Here is an 18,876-nt window from a genome sequence, read left to right as displayed (position 1 = left end):
GGTGGAAATTTTAGATTTTAAAATTTTATGTCTTTTTGGGTAAATTTAAATTTAATAGTTAATTTCGTAACCACAAAAAAGTGTGAAATTATGCTTAGTCCAATAGTATGGACTGCTGACTCTAAATCTGAAGGTTGCGGGTTCAAATCCAGGTTGGAAATTTTAGATTTTATTTATTTTTGGGTAAATTGAAACTTCATAGTTAATTTCGTAACATTTAAAAATTGTGAAATTACACTTAGTCCAATGGTATGGACTACTGACTCGAAATCTGAAGGTTGCGGGTTCAATTCCAGGGTGGGAATTTGAGATTTTAAAATTTTATTATTTTTTGGGTAAATTAAAACATTATAGTTAATTTCGTAACCTTTAAAAATTGTGAAATTACACTTAGTCCAATGGTATGGACTACTGACTCTAAATCTGAAGGTTGTGGGTTCAAATCCAAGGTGGGAATTTTAGATTTTAAAATTTTATTACTTTTTTGGGTAAATTAAAACATTATAGTTAATTTCGTAACCTTTAAAAAGTGTGAAATTAGGCTTAGTCCAATGGTATGGACTACTGACTCGAAATCTGAAGGTTGCGGGTTCAATTCCAGGGGGGGATTTTAAATTTTAAAATTTAGTTCTTTTTGGGTAAATTTAAACTTGATAGTTAATTTTGTAACCACTAAAAAGTGTGAAATTATCCAATGGTACGGACGGCTGACTTGAAATCTGAAGGTTGTGGGTTCAAATCCAGGGGTGGAGTTTTGGTTTTTGAAATTTTATTTCTTTTGGGGTAAATTTAACTTCATAGTTAATTTCGTAACCACTAAAAAGTGTGAAATTTTGCTTAGTCCAATGGTATGGACTGCTGACTTGAAATCTGAAGGTTGTGGGTTCAATTCCAGGGGTAGAGTTTTGGTTTTTGAAATTTTATGTCTTTTGGGGTAAATTTAACTTCATAGTTAATTTCGTAACCACTAAAAAGTGTGAAATTATGCTTAGTCCAATGGTATGGACTGCTGACTTGAAATCTGAAGGTTGTGGGTTCAATTCCAGGGTGGGAATTTTAGATTTTAAAATTGTATTACTTTTTTTGGTAAATTAAATCATTATAGTTAATTTCGTAACCTTTAAAAATTGTGAAATTACACTTAGTCCAATGGTATGGACTACTGACAGTAAATCTGAAGGTTGTGGGTTCAAATCCAGGGTGGAGATTTTAGATTTTAAAATTTTATGTCTTTTTGGGTAAATTTAAACTTCATAGTTAATTTCGTAACCACTAAAAAGTGTGAAATTACACTTAGTCCAATGGTATGGACTGCTGACTCTCAATCTGGAGGTTGCGGGTTCAAATCCAGGTTTGAAATTTTAGATTTTAGATTTTATATATTTTTGGGTAAATTGAAACTTCATGGTTAATTTTGTAACATTTAAAAATTGTGAAATTACACTTAGTCCAATGGGATGGACTTCTGACTTGAAATCTGAAGGTTGTGGGTTCAATTCCAGGGTGGGAATTTTAGATTTTAAAATTTGTTTCTTTTTGGGTAAATTAAAACATTATAGTTAATTTCGTAACCTTTAACAAGTGTGAAATTAGGCTTAGTCCAATGGTATGGACTACCGACTCGAAATCTGAAGGTTGTGGGTTCAATTCCAGGGGGGGGAATTTTAGATTTTAAAATTTTATTTCTTTTTGGGTAAATTTAAACATTATAGTTAATTTCGTAATCACTAAAAAGTGTGAAATTATGCTAAGTCCAATGGTATGGATTGCTGACTCGAAATCTGAAGGTTGTGGGTTCAAATGCAGGGTGGGAATTTTAGATTTTAAAATTTTATTACTTTTTGGGTAAATTAAAACATTATAGTTAATTTCGTAACCTTTAAAAAGTGTAAAATTATGCTTAGTCCAATGGTACGGACTGCTGACTCGAAATCTGACGGTTGTGGGTTCAAATCCAGGAAGGGAATTAAAGATTTAAAATTTTATTTCTTTTTGGGTAAATTGAACTTTATAGTTAATTTTTTAACCAATAAAAACAGTGGAATTATGCTAAGTACAATGGTACGGACTGCTGATTTTAAATTTTAAGGTTGTGGGTTCAAATCCAGGGTGGAAATTTTAGATTTTAAAATTTTATTTCTTTTGGGTAAATTGAAACTTGATAGTTAATTCCGTAACCACTAAAAAGCATGAAATTATGCTTAGGCCTAAAAAAAAAAAGTGTTATGTTGGCGTAACCCGACCGACCCTAAAAATGCGGCCGATCCTGGATTTTTTTTTTTTTTTGAAGGGAAGAAATATAATTAAAATCTATAGAAATGAATTTTAAATACGTTTTGAAACCATTTCTGACCGTTGACGATAGCGCGCGTGGAACTTTGGAGTGCACAATGTTTTGCACCTTCCTCTCCATGACACAACGAACATGCAGAAATCGCGCAGGCCTATACAGGCAGTGCGCGTGCGGAGATCGATGCACCATGCATGCATGATAGATGCACATGTACATGTACAGTACACGTGTAGCCTCGTCCTAGACTGTTGCACGGCGCGAACTGCTACATACACTATTGAAAATACTTCACTATTTATTCGATGTTAAAAAAAAATAGTTCATTATAATATAAATTATTTTAATTAATTTTCCACTATTTTACACGATAACAATTGATATATATTTATTCTAAAAATGGTAAACTATTCTGTAACCCCGGCGGCCGGCGTAATTTTTTTTCCTAGGAGGGTTAGGGGCAATGTCGTGAATAATTCAGTTTTTCCTTTGAATCATTACAAGACTTAGGTTCTCGTTCTATTTTCCCCTTAATTAAAAATTATCCCAGTAATAAATTTGGAGAAGAAAAATAGCTGATGAAAATGAACAGCGACGACGTGGATTCGAACCAGGGATCTTTGTATCCACAGCTCATCTCGCTATCCACTAGGCTACTGTGTGGTAGCTCGACGACAACCGTTCTTTAAAATGCTTTAATGTATTGTAACTAGTTGAGTAACTAACTACTATGCTGTTGATGTCATTGTCCGTTCTCATGGATAAACATGAATTATTCATGACCTTGCCCCTAACCCTCCTAGGAATAAAAATTACGCGACCCGGCCGGCCCTCGGCCCGTGGTTAAGGTTACGCGCGTACGCCGTCGCATCATGGCGCCCGGTACCGAAGCGTACAGTGTTTCCATCAAGGGCAAATGGGGATCTTCGGTCATTTTCGACCGTTTAATGCGGACAAATTTGAGTCTAGAGCTGGGGTAGCCCGACTGCGTCTGGCCGTACAGTACTATCGCAAGCTCTGTAGTACGAGCTTGCGATAGTACTGTACAGCCAGACGCAGTCGGGCTAGAGTTCGGGGTAATCGCCCAGAGCTGTGCCGATGGTGTAAAAGCGGGTTACACCGTGCTAAAAATACAAACTTCAAAGGAAGAATCGGGTCCATATGAAGATGTTGATGCAGATGAAACGGCTAACATTTTGTCTGATTTTGGATTCCGCTTTTTGATATGTACCTTTGGAAAGGTTGATGATGAGCCTTGTTTTCTTTTGTTATCGTGTACTTCACCGGCTTAATGTCATTTTCGTTGCTGGGATTAAAAAAAAAAAAAAAAAAAAAAAAAATAACCGACCTACCTACCCTATTTTTTCTGGCCCGTTACGCCAACATAACTTCTTTTTTTTTAGGCCTTAGTGCAGTGGTTCAGACTGCTGACTCTAAATCTAAAGGTTGCAGGTTCATTTCCACGCTGGGAATTTTAGATTTCAAAATTTTACTACTTTTTAGGTCAATTGAAACTTTACAGTTAATTTTGTAACCACAAAATAGTGTGAAGTTGTGCTTAATCAAGTAATACGGACTGATGACCCTAAATCTGAACTTCTGAAGGTTGCTGGTTCAAGTCCCACAGTTGGAGTTTTAGATTTTAAAATTTTATTAATTTTGAGGTCAATTGAAATTTATATTTTTTTCAAGTTTGAAACCAGTCCACACTTCTAGTCTAGCAAAAGCCAAAAAGTAAAAAAGCAAATACTTTTAGCTTGAAGCAAATAGTGAAAGCATTTGCTCTCATTTTTATTCATGCAAATAAAAGTTATGCTTAAAAATATGTAGTAAAAAAAAAGGCAAATGCTAGTTTTTATACATACGACCAAATGTTTCAATGTTAATCATAATTGCATCGTTTATGTTTCAGTAATAGATTTGAGGACCTACATGGATCTGTTTGGACCTACAACGACGCCCATTCACTGAGCGGATTCGGGATTGCCCATCGAGAACTTGAAAAGATAGGAGAGACCAAGGCCAGTTGCTTTGGTAAAATTTTTCATTCAGGTAAGACAAACTTCCATGAAGACTCAACTCATTAGTTCAAGTCCCCCCCCCCCCAACTAAGCCCTAAGACAACACTGAGTGTACACTGTTTACAAAATATGTCCGGTTTTATTTAGTTAAGTGGCTTTCAGGCTGTTAGTTCTCCCACATTTTAATGGTGGTCCCTCATTTGACATGTTGTCATCAAATGTTCTTTTGTCAAAGCCATCGGGGCAGAATATTTTTGGCATGCTGTTGGAAAGAACCAATTTTCAACTTTTGTTCTTGTGAAAATCCTGTTGCGTGACATCACAGCCTGTGTTGTGATGTGAATGAGTTCTACCTGATTGATAAACATGACCCGACTCAGAGGTGGCATGTCTTGGCGACAGTCCCTCGCTTGTCAGTTGGTACAGAATGTCATTTGGTGACAAGTGAACGTCCTTATCCAAAGTCAAGGAGTCATGTCCCACAGTATCTCCGGGGTTATCCACAATGTTGCCGAGCGGCTCCGAATCCTCCTCAGATGTTATCGTCATGACGACTGTCTGCTCCATGTTCCCAAGGGTGCCCTCCGAGGACGACATCATGGCCATGTGTGAAAGTCCTGTGATTGGTCAGCCAGGTCTGGTACCAAGACTGTAGATTCAGCTGCAGATTCCTCGGGGGCTGATTTGGATAATGCGCAGGCCTGAGCGTACAGTCGTAGCTGTGCTAGATGGTGGTGCAGCAGCTGGGTGTGCTCCTCAGACATGTGTTGCAGTAACTCTTGCAAAATGGACTGGTTCTCGCTGTCGTTGGTCAGACGTTTCAAACTGGACGTGTGCATCATGGACAGCTGCTGCTTGAGTGACGTGTTTGTGTTGGACAAATACTCAACCTGGAGGGCAAGAAGGATGGGCAGAGAAATTATTTGTTTACAGATGGAATTTTAATAGACCAATCCATTAGGCTCTGCCCCATGATGTGTAACCAATCACAACCATGACAGCGCAACGAAATGTCCGACATTGATGCAGTTTCATTATGATGTGTGCAGTTGGAGCATGAAAGCTGAAGGACACACATGTGTTGTTGCCCAATTATGAATGCAACTAGAGTACATGTATGAATGCAACAAGATGGATGTTTGTCTTGGTTCAAGACTGGACTCAGATTCTTTCCATTGATTCAGCTGGTCCTGATCCCTGCCATTCAAGTTGAAGCCATTGAGGTGCTATAGGGCACTGTCAACAGGTAAATCAAGTCAAATATTGGGAAGTTTGGCATCCAAACCCAGGAAATCCAAGTGTATGTCTTGCGTACAAGTTAGGTATATTGGGGAATTTCCAAGTCCAGGTAACAAAGATCCAAATACTGGATTTGATTCAAGTTTACTGGATTTGATTCCAAGTTTTTTGACAGCGTCCTCTGGTACCGCAGTGGCTTGACCACACTTGTCAGGTATGTGTACCTGTCAGGGGTGTCGATATGGGAGGGGGGGGGAACATGCCCCCCTTTTTGTTTTAAAGTGGGGGGGGGGGGGAATATCATAGCGTTTGTCTCCCCCCCCTTTTTTTGTCACCGAATAAAAATTGTAGCCTACATTTGATTTGATAGCTCAGAACAGCTGATTCAATAACGCTGAAATAGAATGATGTTTAACTCATGATCTTTTGCTGAAAAATAAGGGTCAGAACTTGCCTCAGATTGCACCACAAAGCCTTTGTAATCCAAAATTTTCTGGGGCCCTTAGCTTATCCCAAGCCGTTATGGCTTCTCGCTTGCATTCGTTCTGATAAGTTATGTCCCCCACCCACCCAGTTATTGAGAAGCGATTGACGCCCTTGCTACCTGTTGCACTCAGGGAACAAAATCCAAACTCATTCTTAGACCAAGACCAGATGGAATGCCCACTCACCTTTGTACGAAGCCTTTCTATATTGCCTTTCATCCTGTGCTCTACCTGGGCCCACGTGGTCTGCTCCTCCTCAAGAGTCTTCTCCAGACACTCCTTCTCCTGCAGCAGCAGCGACAAGTTGTGCTCTGTGTAGCAAGTCTCGTCCTCCAAATCCCCTTTGCTTCCTTCGTCTGGTATCTCAATAAGAACAACTGTTTACGAGAGGACAGAATGGTCGAGGGAAAGGTTGAGTAATTATCCTGGATACTAATTCCTGTATTACAGAAAGTCCCTCAGGCCACTCCGGGTGAGGGCTACACAGAGGGGAAAGACAGGAGTTTATAGAGTAGAAATGTAGACATGTATGTTGCGCTTCAATGGGACAGATAATCTGTAGCCTTAAAAACAGGATACAGGCAAGGAAGTCCCAAGAGATGCCGTGCGTGTCAAGAACACATAATTTCATGTACATCTGTAAGTGGGTGTAAGCAATCACTCATTTTTTAACCTTATTCCTAACATGAGGTGGGCAAGGTGAAGGACAAATGCCAATATTTAATTAATTGTTGAAGTCAGCTCTCAAAATGTACTGCCACCCTGACTTATTAGATTTTATTTTTTTGCTTAGAACCTTCCTGAATCCTCCAAAATTCAATCAACTTAAATAACGTCAATGGCCCACCCTTTGCATCTTGTAATTTCAATTTGTAAAATCCACTGTCAATATTGGCCCTCATCCACCCCAACCCCCTAAAAAAATGATGAACTTTTGGTTGTTGTTTTATTTATTTTATTGACTAAACAAGTGCAGGAGTGAAGACAACTGTATTAAACATGCTGTTGTCTACCCATCCCCTTCTTCCATATGGATTCACGATATATCAATTGAAAACAAAGTGGGGGGGGGGGGGGTGGGGTTGGGGGAAGAGTTCTTTCTTGCATCAAATGCCTCCCCCTTGGCTTTTTGGTCAGCTTCTTCTAATTATCCTTCACTGCTGGTGGCATTATCCACCTTAACCTCTGGGTAGATGCTGAAGGATTCTTGGAGGGTCAGGGTTAATATTCTTACCATCTTACCTTCCCCATTGGCAGTGCTCTGGCTCGGATCATTGATGCAGGCATCACTGGTACTCGATCTGCGGCTGCTGCCCATTAGTCTGCTCATAGCCCCGGGGATGATGTGTCTGTCTCCGATGGCTGCTGTGACTGGGGGACTATGAGGTGTGTTACCAGGCTGGTACTGTTGGGTGCTGGGTCAGTGTATGTGGTGAAGATCTGGTTGACATCCTGGGTAAAAATGGTGGAGAGAAGTGGTTGAGCATGATAAAATGAGACAAAACCTGCAGGGTTGCAAAAGATTCAATTTACACCGCAAATGTACAGGGAAAAATTAAAGTTCAAACTTAATTATTTTAAAAGACCCTAAGTGTTGGCATTTGATAAAATCCACCAAAATCCTTGTAAACCACCACACCTGCTCACAAGGTATATCAATTTCAACTGATTAAATTTATTTCATTGTTTTGGTTTTTTTCATGCAGATTAAAGGGGACCATTACATTACAGCAACGGCATACTCAGTTGTCTTGAAACAGCACTGAAACTGCGAAGGTTAAAAACTAAAGTGCATTTTCAAACAGTTTAAGCCAAAAAGGTGTCTCTAATCATTCTCAAAAGAATAAATACTTGAGTCAAATGTTTGATTGTGAAATTTATTGCAGAGAGTCTTTAAAGCTATACATAAGTCCAATGAGCTCCGGAATTCAAGCATCAGGAATTTACAACATTTTCTGAGTGAACCATGGTAGTTTACCCACCTGTGCCAATGTTTAATAGCTTATCACTGTTGATGCAGTTTAAAGGGAATAAAAGTATGCTTGGAAGGTCTTAATCACTCTGTTTAAAACCGCTTGGAGTCGAAGGCGATGGTATTTATCAGCACCCAGACTCCAAGCGGTCTTAAACTTAAATACCGACCAAGCACATCTTTATTCCCATTCATAAATACCTATTCTGTCAAAAAAATCCAAACCTTTTGGTAAAAAAAACCTGATTTTGCTCAACAAGTTCACTTCATGTTTTTTTAACACCCCTCTATAGCTAAATAATGGAGTGTCCAGCTCGCGAGTAAGATGTTAACAACTCCTTTTATGGAGATTGGCGCACGCATCGCACATACTGCGCGATGTCATGCAAAACGCACCTGGGGCGTTGCGTTGTGAATTTAGGACTATGAAATACTGACTCACTGGTAGCATTGCGCATGCCTACGTGAGGACCAATAAAATGGAAAGAGGCACTGGATTTCATAGGAGCCAAAATTTCAAGTGAGACTGGAAAAGAGTTGAAGACCAGCCAGCCATGTCTTTATCATCCGTTTAAGACCGGCCACATGGCGGCTTCTCGACCAATAGGAATGGATAAACTGCCATAGGTATTTATGAATTGTGGTTTACATGTATTGTACGTGCAGTCTGATGTGCCCACTGGGATCAAATGAAGTACATGATTGTAACATTGACCATGACATACTGTACCCGAGTAATAACTATCTGTATTGTGGTCTCTGGATTACGGAAGTGTTGCTGGTAGTGCTTCATAGCCTCGTCCCTCCTGCTGAACCCGTTGTGACAGTGGTAGCAGTGCGAGTGGGCACCCTTGAAGTATTTCTGCTCGTGAATGATGCCGTGGACGATGCAGGATCTACATCACCGCAACATTTTAAGACCTGGGGAGGGATACAGGAGAGGATTGGTTTGGCAATTTCGACAAAAGCTGACAGCTATATTCACTTTGACAAAACATGAATTATGGATCTTTTTATATGGTTCTCTTGCTGTAACAGGCACAAGTAAGCTATTGACCTGAGTTAGGACTCTTGTTCAGGCAGGCCGGATGCAAAGTTTTTCCTGAGACACAGCCGGCGCTTGGGCATGGCCTGTGACAATTGAGTCTATCAAACACTGGTATCTGCTAAGAATAACCAGCCCAGGTATCTGTCAATTTCATAAAACTACCACAAATGCCACTACCTTGTCCTGCTGTCCACTACCTTCAACTTATCTTAATTAACCCTACCTTAATTAACCCTAACCCTGCCACATGCAGCACAGTGCATCAGGTGGAAAAGTCTGGTTCACTTTGCTGCATTTCAGCTATCAACACCAGTGCATTAACAGCCAGTTCTGAAACAATGAGAGCTAATCCCATTGAACAATGCCTCAGTTGTATCCTGCTGCGTTCGAGGACCACAGACTCCGAGGCAATTTGGCTTTGAGACTTTTGACCTGATGGATCTTGCTGCACTGGGCAGGCTTGTCACTTAGATAAGTGTTGCATGTTGCTGCGTTTGGCAGGGTTTCTAGCCAAAATAACATGGAGGGTTAATTAATTCAACTCACAAATCTCTTCAAAAACATGGACCGTAAAAGTCATCTTGTAGCATGACCTGTGAAGAGAAAGTAAAACAGTGGCTACACTCCCTGTCTGTGCATTGTATGGGCGTCCAGTCTGCCTCAGCGCCTTTCATCCGCACTGATGGATGCGCCTACAGTTGCAAAAAAACACAATTGAGAAAAAATGTCAACAATCAAATTTATATGTATGATGTAAAAAAAAATATGTAAATGTATAAAACAGCAATGCCAATAAAATCAGTAAAAAAACCTCATTTTCTACTCAATCAAAACCTTCACAAAAATTTTCAAAGTGGGGGGGGGGGGAACAAATTAGGCCAAATAAAAAACAAAAACATGTTAAGCGTCCCTGCCTGCTTCCTTTTTGGAGGCTGCCACCTTAGGCCAAAAAAAAAAGTCTCCGGTTTCTGGTATGGAGCTTGCCCAAAAAGTGGTGCGGCGACGCGGCTTTTTTTTTTTTTACCTGATTTTTTTTTGCTTCAAATGTCGGCTGATGACTGCAAATGGTGCCCAACTAAACTTAGTGCAAATATATGGGAGTCCAGAGAGGCCACATAAAGCTTATTCTCGACCATAACCCAATCTAAAAACACGTTAAAATTGTGCAGCAGCCGGATTCCAGTCAAACCAGTAAGTTTGGCGGTTTTGAGACATCATCTTTCATTGAAAAAAAACTTTTTCATTTTGCCGACGCGCATGGCTACGGCGACGCGTGCGCATACCAGAAACCGGAGACTTTTTTTTTTTGGCCTTGGGCTCCTTTTATTTTTTATTTTTTTTTTTTACCAATTTTTTTTTTTTAATTTTGGCCTCTTGCATTGTATCTGTTGATCATGGAGCTATAAACACATTTCGATATAAAGCTGGTATTTAATTTTCTGAGTTTAATGGCAGCCATTTAAAAAAAACCCAAATGGCAGCCATCTTGAACAATAGCCCTGTCGGGCGACCATTTTGGAGGACAGAAAAACAAGGGCCTCTCGCTTCCTTTTTTTTCAAAAAGCAGGACCCTAACTCCCCCTAAGCATGTTCTTTTTGGAAAGATTCTCGTATCCGGCCATCACTTGTCAATGTCATCCTGTGCAGAATGAGACTGGTCTGAAAATGTGTGTTTTCTCAGTAAATACCCCAATAAATTCCCTGCTAAATTTGACTTTTTAAGGGCGATCTTGAAGTGAAGGGCCCCTGTTTTATTTTGATCGAATTAGAGTCAAAAATATGTTTTTTTTGCTCAAAAATCACATTTACAATCAACACAGACTTTTCTCAATTCATTCTAGTGAGACCCGTTTTGCAATTGTGAACAGATTCTAGGGGTAGAAAACATGATTTTCCTGCGCAGTTTGTGCCTTGCGATTCGGCACACCGTGCGTGCTCACGGTACATCGCATGGTGATCGCCATCTTGATTTTCAGGTCGTGTGTTTTTCCCTAAAAAAAAAAAAACCCTGCCCTCTATCTATGACATACCTGTTGATTGAGAATGTCGCAAACTAGTTTGGTAGGTCTAATAATTTTTAAAGTGGAATGTTCCCTTATATAGGAACCGGACCCTTCAATTCACGATCGCCCTTTATAGGACATATTATTATTATCACTTTCTGATGGCTGATAGGTCGCTGAAGGAAAACATTAGTGATGGCCAAATATGGGAATCTTTCCGAAAAAGCCTCCTAATCCTAGCACTAGCCATAGCGAGCTGCAGCCATTCAAACTGGGCGATTTAACATTTTGCTTTTTTGTTTTTTTAATTATTTTTACGACGAGGTGTCCTAGTCCTACTACAAAATATAAATAATTTTTCAGAATCTCTTGGGTACCTACCAATGTCAATGAATAGCCATGTTCAATAACTCCTTTGCCTTGAATAATCACATAAATAAATTCTGGGGGAAAATATTAAAGGGGAGGTACATCATTGGCTTTTGCTGTAATTTTCAGAATTGAACTATTTGAGGGGTTAGTATGAAGTTGGAGCAGTAGTTGAAAAATAGTTAGGTTTTTCCAATGGTGGTCGGCCGACCACCGTTGGAAATGTATACAAAAATACCATTTTCTTGAAAATGACTTCACACCAGGCGCCATGATTTTACAGGATGCTATAGACTGTCATTTACCAACATCCTAGTAAGGTATTTCGTAAAAACTTGGTAGTTTTATTTTTCTATGTTTGCAAATGGTGTATATTCCCTTTAAGTTGAAAAACTATAACTAGTGTTCAGCGTAAAGTTAAACAGCGCCCTCCAGGCAAAAAGTGGTTTAAAGGGTTTTTCCAAAATTCGAAGCCAGCTACGGCTTCGTCTGTTATAATTATTTGAAGATTATGAAATTTCCACACAGCTACTCAGATGCAGAAAGCGTGAGTTGTCTAATAAGAAGAGACAAATAGGTGTTATTAGGCTTCCGTTACGGGAGACGTATGCGTCTCGTAAAAAAAAAGACGGATGCGCGTCTGCGATGAAGACCGAGGTTTCGAAACAGCTTGCATGCTGCCAATCGAGCGACACATGAGGGCAGCATTCAACAACATAAACACGCGACTCGTGTAAATCTGCCGCTACCCGTATTCTTCTGACTCTGGTCTGAGTGGCTGAAAACTTTCTTATTTATTAGTATTACGTCAGTATCAGTACTACAAGTTTGTTTTCATTAAAGGTAACATTAATTTGGTTGAATTTAATAGCTATTTGTGAAATCTGCATTATTTTATTTAGTGAAATGTACTGCAGAAGTAGCCGTAGACGCACTGCGTTTATAGCGTAACTTGTTATGATGTTTCGTCGTGTGTTATTAGCCCGTACTAGTGTGGCCGTCGGTATGCTGCGCTGAACCTAAGGCCACACACCGTGGTCCGCGCACTACTGAGGACGTTTTCATAAAATTTGCAGGGAATTTCTTACATATGGTTGTATTCTACGATGGCCCATCTATCACTTCTGGTATGCTTAGGTGTAATGATGTTCAATTTTCCGAGATATTCTTGAATCTTTCTGGAGCCCATATGCACTATGAAAGCGCGAGTTGCAAATACGACGGCTGTTTCCTGTACCATGCATTTATCGTCTGGGGGCCACGTGCACTGATCTCTATTTAGGATCTACGGCACAGGAAACAGCCGTCGCATTTGCCCTCGTGCCCTCGCGCGCTCCACAAGCAATTTGCATAAACGCGACGTCACAGCTTGAGGTCATCTCTTGTCACATTCAAAATGGCTGTCATCACCGGACGTTTCACGAAGTTTCACGTTTCTTGAATTTGTGGAGTAATTGAGCTGAAAGCAGCCTAAATGATGTTTGCTATCTGGAACTAGGAAAACGAACCGTAATATGTGTTCTGTCATGGCCCATAGACTTTGTGCAGGAGCTCTGAGTGGTGGCCCAGTATGGATTTTTTTCCGACCACCCCAACTAGTTGGTGACATTGAGAACATATGGTAATCCTTATCTGTAGGACACCTCTATTTTTACGAGTTCTGTTCAAAACTGACTTTTGTACTCCTAGAACTATGACGCTCCGCGTGAGCTGAGTCTCATAGACACAGAACTCCGCAATACAAAAATGTCCATCAAAACACAGACATTTTTCACAGAACCACTTCACAGTTTGCCCCTAAACTCCATACTGTACCTAATGACATACTCACGTAATGTGCGTAGAGCAAACATCGCTGGATTCTGTTGGTTTTTTGACCAAAATTATGAAGAATATGCCTTTTCCGCAGTGAGCCAACCTGACACTTGAAATGTGCAGGCATTATGGTTGATTGTTGATTTTCGGTTTGTACGCATGCGCATACTATCATTTCGCAAATCAAATAAGTGTGTGTTTTAGAAGTAAGGGACATTAGATTTCAGGGAGGTACCATCACTCACGTTACGTCACTCATGTTACTTCCTCTTCATGGTTTCTAACACAGCATAAATCTGAGTTTGATGAACTGCAACGTAATGAAACTCTGTTCTTATAATATATGAACCTTTGTCTCTGCCTTAAGCACAAAAACTCTCAATAACAGTCACATTTTGCATGTTAAAACAAAGTGCCAAAATGACCACCAAAAATCCAGTTTTTTGTCCAAAAATCACTCACTACAGTTCATCTCATCGGCACACCACTCAAATGAAAGATCTTGATATGCACCTTTTAATTTGACACCACATTTGACGTTGTGATGCTTGTAGTTTGGAAGATTTCATACAGTTTCCTCTTTTTTCGTGGAATTGCCCAGTTGCAAAACTTGATACTTTTGGCCAAATGACTTAATTTGCTGCAAGACGGTTTCATTGTTTCAATTTCGTAAAAATGTGCCCCTTGTTGAACTGTCAAACTGGTCAGTTTCTGATGAATGAATCCAAGTTTACAAAGCCATTCATATCTTAAAACATTCATTCTTTGATTGATTCATTCTTTGATTGATTAATACAAAGCCCATTAAAAAAAGGGAAATAAAAAATCACAATATTATGAGGCATCAACAAAGTATCAAGTATCAGAGAACCATACCCCGAGCTCAAATACCAGACTGGTGATTGAACAAAGCATTACTTGTACATATATGTATTTGGTAGTTTTTAATTACGCATACAAGAAATACCAGCTTACATGAACTGTAGAAATTGGTCATTTTGGGGAACCAACCAAATGAAGATTTGTACAGGTTTATCTCTAACTTTACAAATACATTCATATTTTGTAGCATTGATTTTTCAATTAAAATTTACAGTGTTGAGACTATTATTAAGACAACTTTGGAATGCTCCTTATTCAAAATTTGAAATTTATTGATCAATCTGGTTGTTATTGTGAACTGTTTTTGTTGTGCAGTATCTCACTTGGAAACTCATAATTAAACTTACAAATATCTCATGCTTAAAAATATCAAAGTAAACTTATTTTCTTCCGGTAGGAGTTGGTCTTTTAATTTGTTCGTTTTTGTCTATCAGGTCTTGACCCACAAGATAACCATTCCACCAGCACCTCTGACGTACCGGTGACTGGCGCTGCCAAAACAGATCCTTATCACTATCTGACGCAACAGCATTTCACCTCAGAGATCTTCAAGATTGAGATCCAAAACCTCCCAAGACATTTTGGATTTGCGGTGAGTTTGCTCTCTAAGCACTAAACCCTCGATAACGATAATCATACAGTTTGTGCTCTTTGAGAGTTCATATTGTGCTCCATGGTTAGGATTTCATAATTATAATTTATTTGCATAATTAAAAGGCCATTGGATGAATTTCACAAAGAAACATGCAAATATCCTAGCCTCGTGTCGATATTAAAGTAATGGTAGACAACTAGATACTTGTAATCTTTTTTTCTTCCAGTGCACTTGTTCCATGTACGCTTTAATAATTATTTCTAATATTACTGTGATATCGCCTTAGGATGTAACATTTACAGCTTTGGGATTTTCTAAATAATTTATGAACTTTAGCTTCTTTGCATTAAGTACACATAGCAGTTTTTGCATTAAAGTATCGCACTGACTCTGTGCCTCATGCTAAATGAACAAAATAGTCACATCAACCTCAAACAAAACTTTTTAGTAACTTTTTGTTCTCAATCAGCAGTGACACTGAAGATCCAGCTCATGACATCACTGTATTGCTCATGACTTGGCACTTTCACAGAAATGTTTAAAAACGTGAAGCGTCGTACGCCTTCATCAAATAAAAACCTCAAAATCTGTTTCAAAGGCACTTTTTTGAAAAAGTTTTGCAGTGGAACAAGCTTGAACGGATCTCAGAAGCTTCAGGCCAACACATTTGTGTTTGCCTGATTTTGATCTTTGGCCCCATAGCTTAAGGTCAGTTGTCGAAGTCATTTTTAGTGTTTGACCAAGGTCAACATATTGATGACTGTTTTGCCATTTTCCCTTTGAAATTTGAACAATTTTGACCTTGACCCCAGGATAACCTTTAACCCCAGCTGGTCATGTGACATGTTGTTGGGGCTAGGCTCCTGATACTTTTGACTTTTAAGGTTTGGTTGAAATCGGTCAAAATATGTTGGACCAATAGACAATGTCAGTGTTTGTTACTAACTAACAGACTAACGGACTAACAGAGAGACATGATGATTTGTTGAGCTGCTACCCTAAGCTAAAACTGCAGCAGCTGATTGCACAAAAAAGTGATGCGCCATGCGTAAGACTTTATACCCAACAAATATGTTGCGCAGCTGCGCAATAAACTTATGATCGATTTCACGAAACTTGGTGTAGCTGCGTAACGTTTTAAATAATTTTAAACATCTTGGACGAGGATAAAAGCAGCACACGACGTCTGTTTGTGTGTTAATTTGTTCGTTTATGAAGGCTGTTTGTGTGTTAATTTGTTGTTGGATCACCTCAGCCTGCCATTTCGAAAATTATTTTGTCTGACTTTCTTCAGAAATGGATCGGCAACTCTAAAAATTAGAAATTTGTTTACTTCAAACATAACGTTTATGAATGTCTTGTATCTACCTTGAAAGGTTGTGCAATAATGGGCTCCACGACAGTCCCGATTTGCTGGTGAAATATGCCATTTTCAGTCGCTATGCCACAACTTACGCCACTTAAAATGATTGCGCAAATTACTCCACAAATTATTGCGCAAGTCGTGGACTCCACTCCATCTCAAATCCATCTCCACTCCATCTCCAATCCATCTCCAATCTCTCTCCAATCCCTCTCCAATCCCTCTCCAATCCATCTTCACTCCATCTCCACTCCATCTCCAATTTATCCCCAATCCAACTGCAACCCATCTCTAATCTCTCTCCAATCCCTCTCCAATCCCTCTCCAATCCATCTCCAATCCATCTCCACTCCATCTCCACTCCATCCTCAATTTATCCCCAATCCAACTGCAACCCATCTCCAATCTCTCTCCAATCCCTCTCCAATCCATCTCCACTCCATCTCCACTCCATCTCAACTCCATCTCCAATTTATCCCCAATCCATCTCCAATCCATCTTCAATCTCTCTCCAATCCCTCTCCAATCCCTCTCCAATCCATCTTCACTCCATCTCCACTCCATCTCCAATTTATCCCCAATCCAACTGCAACCCATCTCCAATCTCTCTCCAATCCCTCTCCAATCCCTCTCCAATCCATCTCCAATCCATCTCCACTCCATCTCCACTCCATCTCCAATTTATCCCCAATCCAACTGCAACCCATCTCCAATTTATCCCCAATCCATCTCCAATCCATCTCCACTCCATCTCCACTCCATCTCCACTCCATCTCAACTCCATCTCCAATTTATCCCCAATCCATCTCCAATCCATCTCCAATCTCTCTCCAATCCCTCTCCAATCCCTCTCCAATCCATCTTCACTCCATCTCCACTCCATCTCCAATTTATCCCCAATCCAACTGCAACCCATCTCCAATCTCTCTCCAATCCCTCTCCAATCCCTCTCCAATCCCTCTCCAATCCATCTTCACTCCATCTCCACTCCATCTCCAATTTATCCCCAATCCAACTGCAACCCATCTCCAATCTCTCTCCAATCCCTCTCCAATCCCTCTCCAATCCATCTTCACTCCATCTCCACTCCATCTCCAATTTATCCCCAATCCAACTGCAACCCATCTCCAATCTCTCTCCAATCCCTCTCCAATCCATCTCCAATCCATCTCCACTCCATCTCCACTCCATCTCCAATTTATCCCCAATCCAACTGCAACCCATCTCCAATCTCTCTCCAATCCCTCTCCAATCCATCTCCACTCCATCTCCACTCCATCTCAACTCCATCTCCAATTTATCCCCAATCCATCTCCAATCCATCTCCAATCTCTCTCCAATCCCTCTCCAATCCCTCTCCAATCCATCTCCACTCCATCTCCACTCCATCTCAACTCCATCTCCAATTTATCCCCAATCCATCTCCAATCTATCTCCAATCTCTCTCCAATCCCTCTCCAAACCCTCTCCAATCCATCTCCACTCCATCTCCACTCCATCTCCATTCCATCTCCAATTTATCCCCAATCCAACTGCAACCCATCTCCAATCTCTCTCCAATCCCTCTCCAATCCATCTCCACTCCATCTCCACTCCATCTCAACTCCATCTCCAATTTATCCCCAATCCAACTGCAACCCATCTCCAATTTATCCCCAATACATCTCCAATTTATCCCCAATCCATCTCCAATCTATCTCCAATCCATCTCCAATCCATCTCCAATCACTCTCAAATCCCTCTCCAATCGATCTCCAATCCATCTCCAATCCATCTCCAATCTCTATCCAATCCATCTCCAATCCCTCGCCAATCTATCTCCAATAGATCTCCAATCCCTCTCCAATCCCTCTCCAAACCCTCTCCAATCCCTCTCCAATCCATCCCCAATTCCTTTCCAATCCCTCTCCAATCCATCTCCAATTTATCCCCAATCCCTCTCCAATCCCGCTCCAATCCCTCTCCAATCCATCTCCAATCCATCTCCAATCCATCTCCAATCCATCTCCAATTTATCCCCAATCCCTCTCCAATCCATCTCCAATCCATCTCCAATCCATCTCCAAATCATCTCCAATGTATCTCTCAATCCATCTCCAATGCATCTTCAATGCATCTTCAATCCATCTCCAATTTATCCCCAATCCAACTGCAACCCATCTCCAATTTATCCCCAATCCATCTCCACTCCATCTCCAGTCCATCTCCAATTTATCCCCAATCAATCTCCAATCTATCTCTAATCCATCTCCAATCCATCTCCAATCTCTATCCAACCCATCTCCAATTTATCCCCAATCCATCTCCAATTTATCCCCAATCCATCTCCAATCCCTCTCCAATCCCTCTCCGATCCCTCTCCAATCCATCCCCAATCCCTCTCCAATCCCGCTCCAATCCCTCTCCAATCCCTCTCCAATCCATCTCCAATCCATCTCCAATCCATCTCCAATCCATCTCCAATTTATCCCCAATCCAACTACAACCCATCTCCAATTTATCCCCAATCCATCTCCACTCCATCTCCAATCCATCTCCAATCCATCTCCAAATCATCTCCAATGTATCTCTCAATCCATCTCCAATGCATCTTCAATCCATCTCCAATTTATCCCCAATCCAACTGCAACCCATCTCCAATTTATCCCCAATCCATCTCCACTCCATCTCCAACCCATCTCCAATTTATCCCCAATCCATCTCCAATTTATCCCCAATCCATCTCCAATCCCTCTCCAATCCCTCTCCGATCCCTCTCCAATCCATCCCCATTCCCTCTCCAATCCCGCTCCAA

At 40.4% G+C, this 18,876-nt stretch overlaps 2 protein-coding genes across 3 annotated transcripts in view; one reads left to right on the top strand and one right to left on the bottom strand.

The window, feature by feature from the left end:
• Positions 1-4,448: 4,448 nt before the first annotated feature.
• LOC119743475 lies at positions 4,449-9,752 on the bottom strand. 2 transcript variants are annotated; one of them, XM_038219893.1, is made up of 5 exons: positions 9,602-9,752; positions 8,738-8,928; positions 7,278-7,487; positions 6,222-6,412; positions 4,449-5,201 (listed from the first exon to the last, which is right to left on the bottom strand). In XM_038219893.1, exons 3-5 carry the CDS (start codon positions 7,363-7,365, stop codon positions 4,908-4,910), a joined length of 573 nt encoding a protein of 190 aa, XP_038075821.1. In that variant the 5' UTR covers positions 7,366-7,487; positions 8,738-8,928; positions 9,602-9,752; the 3' UTR covers positions 4,449-4,907. The 2 variants fall into 2 exon arrangements, with proteins under 2 accessions (XP_038075821.1, XP_038075822.1); XM_038219894.1 differs by lacking the exon at positions 8,738-8,928.
• A 4,923-nt stretch (positions 9,753-14,675) lies between these two features.
• The window catches only part of LOC119743395 (tRNA (uracil-5-)-methyltransferase homolog A-like), a 28,564-nt gene continuing 24,363 nt past the window's right edge, over positions 14,676-18,876 (top strand). The window contains exon 1 of the mRNA XM_038219783.1: positions 14,676-14,716. The gene's annotated coding sequence lies outside the window, so the exon portion shown is untranslated. The remainder of the gene's footprint in view (positions 14,717-18,876) is intronic.

The sequence above is a fragment of the Patiria miniata genome, unplaced genomic scaffold, assembly GCF_015706575.1.
Source record: "Patiria miniata isolate m_02_andy unplaced genomic scaffold, ASM1570657v1 HiC_scaffold_6, whole genome shotgun sequence".
In the NCBI taxonomy this organism is placed as follows: Eukaryota; Metazoa; Echinodermata; class Asteroidea; order Valvatida; family Asterinidae; genus Patiria; species Patiria miniata.
This window is presented reverse-complemented; position numbering and strand designations above follow the sequence as displayed.

What these genes read in the sequence shown, in the direction of transcription:
- LOC119743475 (XM_038219893.1), bottom strand. Translation starts at nt 7,365, where the DNA reads ATGAGCAGACTAATGGGCAGCAGCCGCAGATCGAGTACCAGTGATGCC. An exon ending in GAGCACTGCCAATGGGGAAG is followed by an intron (nt 6,413 to 7,277) that starts GTAAGATGGTAA and finishes TCTCGTAAACAG; the next exon opens with TTGTTCTTATTGAGATACCA. An exon ending in TAGAAAGGCTTCGTACAAAG is followed by an intron (nt 5,202 to 6,221) that starts GTGAGTGGGCAT and finishes CTTGCCCTCCAG; the next exon opens with GTTGAGTATTTGTCCAACAC.